Consider the following 13594-nt stretch of genomic DNA (forward strand, 5'->3'; position numbering starts at 1 on the left):
ATCCCAGATAGCCATACTTGGAGTTCTGCTGGGGCCAGACATATAAGCGATCAAATTCCAATTTTCCCGAAGGTAACCCCTTGATAGAGTGACAAATCCTTCCTTGTATGAAGCCAGCTCGAGATGAGGCCAACGGCATGAGAAGTCGTGTTGTCCGGGGAGCTAGCTTTGGAGTTGAATCTCCGGTTGTTCCACTCTATCCAAATGCATCATAGACCATGCGCAAGACAGGCCGAAAGTATTAACTTACCCAGCCAAAGAAGGAGAATCCCTCAAACATCTCAAGGGTGCCAAAGAGGTCCTGATGTAGCCCCACTTGGAGCCCAATTTTCTGAAAACTCTTCATCCAAACTTGCCACGAAAATCCACAGTGTAAGAGGACATGCTGGACTGTCTCTTCGCACTCACCGCAAAGGGGACAAGAAAGATCGGGGGCGGTGAAGCCTCTTCTATGAAGGTTGTCTAAAGTAAGAATTTGTTCTCTAATGGCTGACTACACGAAAATTTTGATTTTGCTTGGCGTTGAGAGTTTCCAAGCCAGATTCGCCTTGTGCTCATGAAAATTGCAGTCTTGCTTTCTGATATGAGAGTAAGCTGAAGTGACAGTGAATGGGCCGGAGGCTGGAATTTGAACCTCTGAAGAGCTCTTTCAGATTCTGAAGCCATTCTGGCTTCTAATCTCCTCATTAGTCTTTTTTTTTAGAGGAGGTGTGAATGTATTACTAAAGAAAAAATTACATACCTTGAAGCTAAAAAAACATTTCCTCCACAACAAGATGTTGGAGGGTAACGCCTTTTTTCGCTTGAGCATCGGCTAAGTGATTAGCAGATTTTGGAACATGTTTCCAAGTGCATTGTAAACCAGAAATTAAATTACAAATTTCATCAAAAAGCTCCCAATGACGCCAAGGAGGTTTTGATGGCTTCGAGCACCAGTTAATAATGACTTGAGAATCCCCTTCAACCAAGAGAGCACCCTCCTTTTTTTGCTTGAAGAGTTTCAGTCCGTTGAACAACCCATGCAATTCCGCACAAGTAGAGTCAGATACTCCAATTGGACCCGCATAAGTGAAGAGAAGGTTCGCTTGATCATCGTGAATTACTCGGCCAAACCCAGCTGACCCCAAATACCCGAGAGCACTTCCATCAAAATTGAGTTTAAAGTGTCCTGGAGGAGGTTTGGTCCATTCAACCATTATAGGATCCTTCGATGGAAAAGACATACCCACAACATTTTGCCAATTTTCACGCATGTTTGTCGCTTTTAAATTACAGAATTCTTTGCGAAGGAGAACCCAAGAGCTAATTTGACCGATGATCTGTTCACAAAGAATATTCTGAGGGAGAGCTTTCTGATTGAATTTACGATTGTTTCTTTCTTTCCATAAATTCCACGCAATGTACCCAACACAACAAGAGATCAAAATTTTCCCCAACTTTGGAAGATGAGAACTAACCAAAGTTAAGATAGTGTTATACAAATTTTGCGAAGGGCAATATAATAAACCGATTTTGTCCATTAATTCGGTCCAAATCTTATGAGCATATTCGCAATGAAGAAGCGTGTGATCTGCTGTTTCAGGGGACGTGTTGCAAAATGGGCATTCTGGATTAGGAATATTAATGCCTCATCTTTGCAAAGCGTCAGAAGTTAAGATTTTCTTACGACATACCGTCCAGATGAAAAACTTAACTCGAGGAGGAATCGGGAGCGACCATGCAAAGGCAGCAGGATGTTCTGCATGGAGAGGCGGATATGAAATCATATGATGGTACGTTGAAGCTGTAGAGAACATACCTTGTTTGTTGGGCATCCAGATGAGTGTATCGGTAGAGTTTTTTAAAGTCACACCAGAAAGCAAATTGACCACGCAGGTGGCTTCAACAGCTTCAGAGTCATTCAACGCTCGCCTGAGATGAGGATTCCAGCCGCCCGAAGACTGCCAATGATCAGAAATCTTTGAGCTACGATATCTTGACAGTTGATATAAGCGATGATGACTTTCCTTTAAACAACTTGACCCTATCCACCAATCCGTCCATAATAGAGTATCTGTACCGCTCCCAATGTAGCATTTGACGGTAGATTTGAAGGTAGGTAAGAGTTTGGCAATTTTCTTCCAAATGGGGGATAACTTGTAAAATCTTCTCCCATCCGTCCACCAGCTATTATCTGTTCCGGATTTAATTGCAACCATTCGGCGCCACAGCAGATTGGGTTGCATGTTGAACTTCCAAATCCACTTTAAGAGCAAAGCCTTGTTTGTGGTATCAATGTCCTGAATCCCGAGGCCCCCCATTACAAGTGGTTTACAAACATCTACCCATTTTACAAGATTAAACTTTTTTTCCCCATTTGGCCCATCCCATAGGAATCTTCTTTTCAAAAATTCTATTTTATCCCGAATAGATGTTGGACAATGGTACAAAGATAAAAAATAGGATGGGATACCATGAAGGCAAGATTTGATAAGAACCAACTTACCAGCTTTGGATAAAAATTTCCCTTTCCAAGAAGCCGGACGCTTCTCAAGCCGCTCAACAACCGAAAACCAGGAGTTTTTCGTAGGCAGGAGCAGAGTCAAAGCTAAGCCCAGATATGTGCTCGGAACGGATGCTACCTTACAACCCAGATAGTTCGCCATTGAGTTGAGAATAGAGGCTTCAATGTTAAATCCAAAAATTGATGTTTTTTCCCAGCTTATCTTTTGACCAGAGGTCAATTCAAAGATGTGCAAAATTGCTTTCATGTGTTTGATTTGTCTCATGGACCCTTCTCCAAAAAAGATAGAGTCATCAACAAACTGTAGAATGGGAACGTCTTGGTTTGGATTAGAAAAACAGGACTTAGCCAACCCGAACATTTAGCAAACCGGATCATAGAGGTAAGGTATTTTCCAACGAGAGTAAAAATAAATGGAGAAAGGGGGTCGTCTTGTCTTATCCCCCTAGAAGCTTTGAAATAACCTCGAGGTTTCCCATTTACCAAGACAGAATAAGAAGGAGAGGAGATACAGCTCCTCATCCGGAATTTCCATCTTGTGCCAAAACCCATACGGTCAAAAAGATAGTCCACCAGTTTCCAATCAACCCGACCAAAAGCTTTCTTAAAATCAATTTTCAGAACAAACCTTGGAAGGGAAGATTTTTTTAAAGAATCAAGGAGTTCATGAGCTGTTAGAGAAGAGTCCAGGATATTTTTGTCTCGGATAAAAGCACTCTGACAAGGATTAATTACCTTGTAAAGGACTGCTTTCAGCCGATTAGCCAATAGACGCCCAATAATTTTATATGAACTGGAATCTCCTCACTAGTCTCTCTACGGTAAAACCCCGGACTCCGCCTAATACACTGATCTGGACCCTCTGTCCAAAAGGCACCTTTTCAATTGTCTTGGCTTACAACTTCCTTAGTAAACCCAATTCAAACCAACCTAATCACCCTGCGGCCATTGCCTGGACCCTACTTGTCCCCTCCACGTGCAAATTTTTTTATCTGGAGCGCTTTTAGGAACAAAATCCTCACCTCGGATTCTTTAATTCAACATGGAACCCTAGTCCAAGATCCCTCTTGTCCCTTTTGCCAAAATTCTCCAGAAACTACCAACCATATACTCCTATCTTGCCATTATGCCCATACTGTGTGGACTAGCCTCCTAAATAAAATTGTGTTTCAATACTGCTCATCACAATATATATCATCCACTATTCTCTCAATCACCAGTGCTAGACTCCCAAATCTTAGAAAGTTGCTACTCTCATGCTATGTTGGACATATCCTTTGAACTCTATGAAAGGAAAGAAACATCAAAAAATTCAGCTTTAAATCTACCCCAATTGAAATTTTGATAGATAATATTACGGGTCACGTAACAACTTGGCTATTGACCCCGAAAAGAGTTTAGAAGTTTTAGCGGTTCCAATCTCAAAGGAAACTGGCAATTGGTAGCTGGGTTGACTCAGCCTTCTCGTCCCCCGACTATAGCTATTTGGGCCCCTCCATCGGTGAGCCATTACAAACTAAACTTTGATGGTAGCGCTCTTGGTTGTCCTGGAACTATAGGATATGGCGAAGTTATCCACGATGCAAACGGTTGTCTCCTCTTCTCCTTCGTTGGGCCACTTGGAGTCTCTGACTCCACCACTATAGCACTCTCTGGATTGCTCAATGGGCTCCAGATCTTCAAAAGCCGTCTCACGGCCCCCCTCTGTATCGAAGGGGATTCAAAAGTTGCATCGATTGGTGTGAAAAGTCAATCCTACCTCCTTGGCGGCATTGGGATATGTATTTTGATATTTGTAATTTAATTTCTATTATAAATTATAATTGGAAGCACATTCCTAGATTAGCCAACCACTTGGCAGATATTCAAGCTAAGTTGGGTATTTCGCTCCAACACCTTGTTGTGGAGGAAGGCCTGCCTAGCTTGGTTTGTTGTACTCTTCTTTTTTTAATAGTTTATACATCCTTATTTCAAAAAAAAAAAAAAGTCAGCTTACAAAACATCTAAATTGCTTTGTCACCTTCTCACCCTCTTCTTGTGTATTTCAAGATCTAACAATGAAGCAGGTGATTGGTGAAGGCCATGAAAAGGGGGGTTGTATTACTTAAGACATGCCTCCATTAGCTACACTTTCATCCTCTCCATCTGAAGCGCAACTTTAGCACAATCGACTTGGCCATCCTTCTACATCTTCTCTTCGGCATTTATTTCCTTGTTTAAAGTATTTGTCTACTTTAAATTGTGAGGTTTGTCAATTAAGCAAACACCAGAGGAGTACATATTTTCCTCGCTCTACCAATAAAAGTGTTGCTCCCTTTTCTCTAGTACATTCTAATGTATGGGGACCCTGGAGTGTCTCCAATATTTCTCAAGTTAAATATTTTGTTACTTTTGTTGATGATTTTACCCGGGTTACTTGGTTATATCTATTTAAAAAAAGATTTGACATATTTACTATCTTTAAAGCCTTTCATGCTATGGTATTAACTCAGTTTGGCAAGAAAATTCAAGTACTTAGGTCTGATAATGCTAAAGAGTATTGGTCTAGTGAGTTTCAATCCTTCTGTGAAGGTAATGGCCTTATCCATCAAACATTATGTGCCTACACACCTCAACAGAATGGTGTTACCGAAAGAAAGAACCGTCATCTCCTTGAGGTTGCCCAGGGCCTCTTCTACTCCATGAAGGTACCCTACTTTTATTTGCCTTATGTCATACTTACGGCATGTTTCCTTATCAATAGATTACCTTTATCTGTACTTGGTCATAAGACTCCATATTTTGTATTATTTCCTAGTGAAGACCCATTTTCTCTTCCCATAAAGGTTTTTGGGTGTGCTTGTTTTGTCCATCTCACATCTGATCAGAAAAGTAAACTTGCTACTCGCTCTATGAAGTGCATTTTCTTGGGTTACTCTCGCACCCAAAAAGGTTATGTTTGTTACAATCCTACCCTTCGGCAGTTACTTGTGTCTAGGGATGTGACCTTTTTTTAGGACACCTCATTCTATTCCTCGAATGATGCTCCTTCGGGTTTGTGACTTGGTTGGTTGTTGTTGTGACAATCAGGGCTTGGGCTAGTCTTTCTCTTCCAATAGTCAGAGTAAGAGCAATTAAATTAATTACGATGTGGTCTTCCTCGTTCTCTACCAATTGGGATGCTGGAAGGGGTGGTGGTTTCAAGTGAGGGGGAATGAGTGGAGGTGGTGGTGGCAGTGGCAGTGGCAGTGGCAGTGGAGCTGGTGATGATTGGCATGTGTAAGGCGAGGTGGGGTGGGGTGGGTTTGGTGCAGCAGTCATAGTGGCTGGAAGCGGGGGGAAAAGTGGTGTAGATTGTTTTCCTTGTCCAGTGTTTGGGGTGTTTGGTGAGAGATCGAGGAGGCTATTCCAAAAGGCATGCCAGCCAAACCCAAAGCTGGTGTTCTTAGGGATGTAGATCCTCGCCATTATGGCACCATCCCGACATTGGGTGATCTTACATTCTCTGGTGTCTTTGTAACTGAAAACAGAGAAGTAGAAAACCAGATTACCCGCCCAGGGCTCCCTCGTTCGGTGGCTAGGTTGATGGTCATCCATCACATGATCAAACAGCTTGATGAAAGTTGCACAAGCAATAGACGGGATGGAAATGAATGATCATTAGTCATGGGTTCTACTCGTTACTCGGATTATCTTGCCAATGTGATTAGTAGCTTGGGTAAGAAATATGCTCGTGCGTTCATATTTGAAGTGAGTGTTGGGTGGGAAATTGGGCTTTCGAGTCTTTGCCTTTTTCAAGTAGCTTTGCTTATAACTGTCTGCCATGTGGTGTCTTCCTCTGAGCAATTGTTGGTCCTAGTCCTCTATTGATCCCTTTGTTGCTACCTGCGATGAGGTCTCTCGATGTATCCAAATGTGCCATTTCGATCAGTGTCCTTGTAACAAAGGTCCTCCTCACATTGTTCAATCTCTGGAGGGATCATGCTTTCGTTATCTCCATTGCAGTTTTTGCTCCATGTTCCAGTGTCTGAGAATCACATCCCTTGTCTTCCTCCACTCATTCTTCTCCATTGCTCTTTCTCCCTTCATCCCATTCCCCCTCTTCCGCTCGCCATTTTTTTTTCTAAAAACTATGTTGAACCTTCCTTACGACTTGTCATCTAAGTAATACGATACCTTCAAATTTTTTGGAAGGTAAGATACCAATGAAAGTCCTTCTGCCTAAGTAGCCACTATTTTTGTTTATTCTTGGGTTTTCGAATATACATGTTTTGTCCATATTCTTCAACCAAGGTAAATAAACTCTCTCCATAAGCTGTCAAATGTCTTCTTGGGCTATTGGCTATTTTAGAGTTCAAAAGGGATTCAGAAGCTTTGATCCAATTGCTAAAAAAATTATGTTTTTGTAGATGAAACGTTTTCTAAGAATAGCTCATGCTTTTCTACTTAGTTTGACGTCACCAATGAGTCTTTGTTGTCTCAATTCCTTTTCCAGTTCCTATAGATGCCATGCCACTCGTGGAGAATGACGTGCAGAAGCCCTTTCAGGCTTATAAGAGAAGAGAAATGAAACCAGCTTTAGAAACTCCTACGGACTGTGCCATGTCAGCATAATCTTCTGTAATGCCTTCACCAGTGGCTGACCTGTCTGAGGATCCAAGTGCCATGTCTTATCACTTAGATCTTCACATTGCACTTAGGAAAGGGGTAAGATCCTGCACTCGTCATCCATTGTCAAATTTTGTTTGTTTTAAGAATCTGTCACTTAAATATAAAAGTTTGTCTTTGCTGCCCACTTCCATTCTTCCCAAAAAAACATAAGCAAACAATTAATGATCCTAAGCGGGTATGTGTTATCCAAGAGGAAGTGCAAGCATTGCAGTCTCTATGACTTGGGAATTGTGCCATAAAGGGTGATATTAGAAGGAGACTCCAAACATAACAAATAAGGAGAATCCGAGTTTAATAAGGAAGAACCAAACTATTTTAGATTTCCCTAACAGAGTTTTATTCAAAACAGAAAAGGTTGTAACTTTTTGTTATAAATAAATAAGGTTGAGCAAACCATACTATAGTTTGTCTCTCTCAAAACCTCTCTCTCTACCTTTTACACTGACTTTGACCTTCTAATAACAAAAAATATAAAACTAGACCACACCTTTATTGAGATGTCCACATCTACTTTGTCATCTCTTTCTACTATACCCTATTAATTTGGAAAATCCTACAAAAGTCAGGAAGTTAGCTCCTCACATTAGCTAGCCATTTTGGGAAGGAAGTGACCAATTTATCATGGTACCAAAGCTGGTTTAAGCATAACTTTGTTTCTTCTATCTGCATTACCCATCAGCTTCAAACCTCAGGTCTGTTTATCTATCTTTGTTTGTTGGACCTGGATGTGATATTCATCTCTTTCAACTATACCCTATGAATTTGGAAAATCCTACAAAGTCATGAAGTTAGCTTCCTCACATTAGCTAGCCATCTTGGGAAGGAAGTAACCAATTTATCATGGTACCAAAGCTGGTTTAAGCATAACTTTGTTTCTTCTATCTGCATTACCCGTCAGCTTCAAACCTCAGGTCTGTTTATCTATCTTTGTCTGTTGGACCTGGATGTGATCGGAGGTCTGGGTAGCATCTCACATAAGTGGTAAGGATTTAAAGATCCTGACCTTATATCTGATCATTTTGATACAAATCCATCCCATTTTATCACCTATAGATGTTTCCAAATACAGGAGTTATTTGTGAATAAGTTCACACAAATTATTTCCTTCATCAAAGTCAGCAAAACCCTTAAAACCAAAATCATGTAATAGAGCTGCATATCAAAAAAGATATTAGAAGGTGAATATGAACCTTTCAACACACTGAATGTTATCAATTCATCAATAAGCTTCTGGCGAGCAACACCAAGTCTTCCTTTCATAAAATGCTTCTTCAGCTTTGGCCAGTAGCCACAGACATTATACCCATCAACAAGTAAAACTGGCACTGCAATCTCCAAACCCTGGTTTGTGCTGTACAGAAACAGCATGCGCACTTATACTTAACCAAGAATACTTTCAGGGTTGGTTAAAGCATATTAACTTCAAAAATCATACATAAAAGCAAAAAAAAATTCTTACTAATAAAGAGTTGTAGTAGGATCTTCATAAAAATCGTTGTCCTCTGGAAGCTCCTCTTTCATAACCTTCTTTTTGCGGTAACTAGTAGCAGGTTTAGGTGTATTCAACTGTCGCTTTTGGTATTCCTTAAAATGAAAACAATTAAAAAATTAAAAATTAAAAAACATTTAAAAAATGTAAACAAGCATTTGAAACAGAACAAAAATATGCAAATGTTTGCTACAAATTTACCCTCCATAACCTAAGAAATTGCAAATTTTGTTTCACATTTGATGTAATCCTTGGAGGTGATTGATCAAAAACCTGAAAGCAAAACATCCAAGACACATTGAATTGTATAAACATGACAAAGAATATTGATCACCTAATTGTGTATGTTAGTGCAATTCTCCTTACCAACTCGAAAGACAATGCCAGTCATTTCATGCAAACATTTAGTTCAATAGCAATTATGTAAAACTGAGTGTCGGATTTGAGAGTAGATTACTGTTAGTTCATTTGCACAGCTTCTTCCAATAAATATAAAGCTGTGCATCCAGTAAAACCGTAGATATCCAACGCAATCTTTAGTATTAAAGGCATTAACTAGTATAAGTTGCAGATGCAGCAAAGGTCACATGCTTCAGAACAAGTAATATAAGGATAACAGAAAGATTTAGTCGGATTTCTAAAATGTACTTTGAGATTCGTAGATTTCGCAGCCACTTATGCTAATCTTAGGTATTTGACCACAGTGCAAAGAAAACAGAATGCAGGTCTTACGCATGTTTTTTGAAAAGTTCAAAAACTCGACATCACTCTAATAAAACGAAATCAAGATCAAGTCCAATGACCATTCAAAAATGTAAACATGAAACTGCGATCAACAATAAAATGCTGCAATTTCCAAAAAATGCGCAGTACAAAATTAAGAAAAATGTAATTAATAATGCTGCAGGCACAGATGTGTTATAGCCTTCTTTTACTTTCTTTCCGTCAAGATAAGATCCGGAACTAATGGCAATTCCAATGACGCATCCACAGTTTACATCCCTTTCCTTGTTTATGTATAATGCTTCTTGCCGTTAGAATAAACAGTAGTAGTAATAATTATAATAACAATAAACTTCTGAATGCCGTAAGAATTAGGAACTAAAATCCTCTAAATGTGTTGAATGAGATAAAGTCGAAGAAGGATCACAGATAGTACTACCACACCGACAACAAATAAGTAGTGATAAAATGCAACCGTCTATACTTTCAAAACAACAAAAAAACAAGGAATAGTCTAACCTTGTCGCGTTCGTGCCTCTTATTCCTAGCGACAATAGGAGAAGAATACAAATAAGGATTAGAAGTGTGGAGGAAAGAAGCTTTCATGGCATCTTCTGCGTCAATTTCATCCCTGTTTTGCTCCCACTGACCTTCGTCACTGCTCTGAGTTGTGGGAGACTCCTCGTCTGACGGGACTTCGTCGCACGGCCGATAGCGGCTCAGTGAGTGCGGAACCAGACAGCTTGAACCACTCATCCGCCGGGGCAAGCTTCTTGTGGCTCATCCGCAAACGTTCGCCACGTCAGCAGCTACACGCACGCGCGATAAACGGTGCACGTGACATGAACTGTCGTTATGAATAGCTCAATTGGGATGTATTCAGAGGTTTTTTATTTTAACAAATCTCAATCCCAGTTGTTATTTTTCCAGGATGTAGAATTGTTATTTTACCTTCTTGTTTGCTTTGGAATCTATCTAGAATTTATCATGAGGCGTCCACTTAGCTCTTGGGAGACTAATGTGGCTAACTCATTATGCATTAGGTTAACGAAATGTTTTCTAGCAAACTTGTAGGTTCTTAGCGGGACGACCTCATACTACAGTACTTTGTAGGTTCTTAGCAGGATGACCTCATACTACAGTACTTTTGCATAGGGGGGGACTTCAACTTGATGGCCACACTTTTCGTCGTTTACGCTTTGGACATGATCTCCTAAGTAATAGAATTCAACACCTTATTAAAATACCTAGTTATGGTCTAGTTTGATCTGTCAAACATCTCTACTGTGACACTATATGATTGTTGTTGACTAACAGTTAGGAAAAAATATGTAAATTGTTCTGTTATTGACTAACAGTTAGGAAAAAATATGCAAATTGTTCTTCCACTGAGATGGTCTTTGTGGCTGATAAAAAATCCTCTACTATAAAGTATCTCTGACAATTTGTGAAACACAATTTGATTCATCCTATAAACTTTTCGAAATTTAATACGTGATTTCTCTAATGCCTTTTACAAATAAATTAAACCACCAATCCCACAAGGACGTGGTGCACGTCTATTCCAATGGCTGAGATAGTATCTTCCCATGTCGTAAAAAATACATGTTAATGCTAACTTACTTGCAATCATTTCTTTGTCTTTCCTAAAATCCATGGAAACCTGCAAATATAATCACCACAAGCACAATGATGACTACAAAAATAATTCTTGTTTCTTCCTAAAAGTCAAACATACCCTTATCTTCAATCATAACCTATTTTCAATCACACCTCTACACAAAACATATCCAATCACACATCCACAATATTTATCCACACAATAAGAACCAACGATCATGAAAACCCAAATCTTAACCATAATGACATTCATCATCTATCAATAATAAGTCTTACAATGTCATAATTAAAAAAAAACATCATTAAAATTCAAAACACTCATCCCAAAGTAGATAATGTACTTAAAACTCATTACTACATTTCACTAGAACAATTTTGAAGCCACTCGAGCCGCTCTTCCATAGTCAACTTCATAAACATGTCCCTCTTAATTTTTGTATCATACCATCGATGGGCGTGAAACTACAACTTTTTCGGCAGGTCCGGAATTTCCGTGAGGGCTTCGAACCAATTATCTCCAACTTTACCATTTTTAGCTTTGATAACATCACTAAATACCACGGCAATTTCCTTCATTGCATCAAAGAATTGGAAAGTGTCATACTGGACATATCGGATCTCTTTCTACGACGAGTTGAAGTTGACGGTTTACCACTTCGAGACTCATCAGGTGCTGACTCATTCCCGCTAAAGAATGGTGGAGTATCCCTACCTAAATCGAAATCCTCAAGCACGTCCAAGGGTGAATTTCTAACTCATGCTGGACATCATGGCTCATGTCTATTAGTTTGACTTACTGTCCCCATGGCTATTGAGTTTCCCACTACCAAAACCAAATTATCGTAAAGCGGGCACCCTTCACGTCTATACTTTTCAGCATCTTTATGCTCCTACAAGTAAGAAACATCTTTTAGACCTATCAATAGAGAGTTCTAGTAAAGTGAAAAACATACAAAATGTTTTGCAGTTCAGTATGATTTACTAACCTTGATGTAGTCTTGCCATATGGAATAACATGTAGTAACTCACCGTGTGGTTGCATCCCAAGTGTTGAGATAGCTCATTACTGTTTGGTAAGTTTTCTTCCATGATCTTGTTTGATTATTGAGTTGCTCAATAGTTTTTTTATTAACTACATCTTCATTGAACCTATTGACACAATCCATATACATATCATGCTTCCAAATCCCATTGGGAAACTTGTTCCCCATATTGACTTGTTCAACCAAGAGATCGAGCATTTTGTTATCATCCTTGAAGGTCCAAATGTCATATGATTGAGGAGTTTTTTGTCTTCTTCTAGCCATTTATAATCTAAATCCGAGATGGTCCTCATGGAAAAAAAATTATCTGATAACTTTTACCCGTCATAGTAAATAGGGACACATGGAAACACAAATAAGAACTTAAAAAAAATACCACGTGGTGGATATTTATAAGTCATCCAAATCTCCTCACCACATAGCAAGATCATTCCATAGCACTTCAAAATTATTCAACAACATTCTATAATATTTACAAATTAATCAAACTAATTCATTGCAAATAACTAGAACAATGCAAAAACACACTCATCAAGACCAAATTCACCGAACACCCCTGGTAGAGCCCCATATGACTTCGCAGTCACTACGAACCGTACCTCCTCAGTGATGGGGGTCGGGTTTCGTTCGCTAATGGTTACCTGTGTAGGTGACTCAACCCACCCATTAGCCCCATAAACCCTAAACCCACCCTCCATTAGCCCCTAAATCCTAAACCCTAAACCCACCATCCCTTAGCCTCTAAACACTAAACCCTAAACCCTAACTCCATTAACCCCTAAACCCTAACCCTAATTCCAGAACCTCAACCATAAACTTTTAACACTAAATCCCCTAAAAGCCCCAAACCCTAAACCCTATAACCCCAAACTCTAAACCCCTAAACCCTTACCCCAAACCCTACCTTAACCTAACTCTAAAGACCCTAAACCCTAAACCATAAACCATAAACCATAAAGAAGAAATTGAACCCTAAATAATATAAACCCTAAACCTATATCTCAAAATTATGCAGAAACTAAACAATAAATACAAATCCAATATTGCACACAGAAATTAAGCTTAAATCAAATACAACAGAAAATTAATAATAATAAATTAGGGTTTAGGGTTACCTTCTGAAATTTTGGGAAAACCAAAACCCAATGTGGAAATCGAAGCCAAATGAGAAAATCAAGGGAAATCGAAGTAGAATCGAAGAAATTGACATTGAAATGGGGAAATCGAAGGAAATCAAAACCGAAATGGGTTAAATCGAAGTAAATTGGGAGGATTTTTAGGGGAAAAGAGAAGAGCGAGAGGGAGAAGGGAGAGGGAGGCTGATGAGAATGCAAAATGTCACATTTTTATGCTTAGGATTTTATAATTAGTTGGTGCCTAAATATACTCATTATTTTTATATTTTGATTTAGGATGCGAATGGAAGCGCTAAGTGCAAAACGAAGTTAATTGGGCGATTCTGGACAGTTTCGACATTGATTCGTAATATGGGCATAACACTCTCATACGAGCTCGGATTGAGATGATTCAAGATGCTATAGAATTAAAAGAAAATGTTCTATAACT

The 13594-nt window shown here is 39.3% G+C and overlaps 1 protein-coding gene across 3 annotated transcripts in view; it reads right to left on the reverse strand.

Annotated features, from left to right (window-relative positions):
• The window catches only part of LOC137945931 (uncharacterized), an 80115-nt gene extending 70027 nt beyond the window's left edge, over positions 1 to 10088 (reverse strand). For all 3 annotated transcript variants that reach the window (XM_068792036.1, XM_068792035.1, XM_068792034.1), the window contains exons 1-4: positions 9885 to 10088; positions 8844 to 8915; positions 8613 to 8737; positions 8344 to 8504 (exon numbers count right to left, since the gene is read on the reverse strand). In XM_068792036.1, the coding sequence (XP_068648137.1) occupies positions 8344 to 8504; positions 8613 to 8737; positions 8844 to 8915; positions 9885 to 9971 (445 nt within the window). In that variant the 5' untranslated portion in view covers positions 9972 to 10088. The remainder of the gene's footprint in view (positions 1 to 8343; positions 8505 to 8612; positions 8738 to 8843; positions 8916 to 9884) is intronic.
• Positions 10089 to 13594: the final 3506 nt, after the last annotated feature.

This window comes from Aristolochia californica, unplaced genomic scaffold (genome assembly GCF_029961685.1).
Source record: "Aristolochia californica isolate CCGP_79_NKW_82.1479 unplaced genomic scaffold, dmAriCali1.0.hap1 SCAF_12, whole genome shotgun sequence".
Taxonomy (NCBI): domain Eukaryota; kingdom Viridiplantae; phylum Streptophyta; class Magnoliopsida; order Piperales; family Aristolochiaceae; genus Aristolochia; species Aristolochia californica.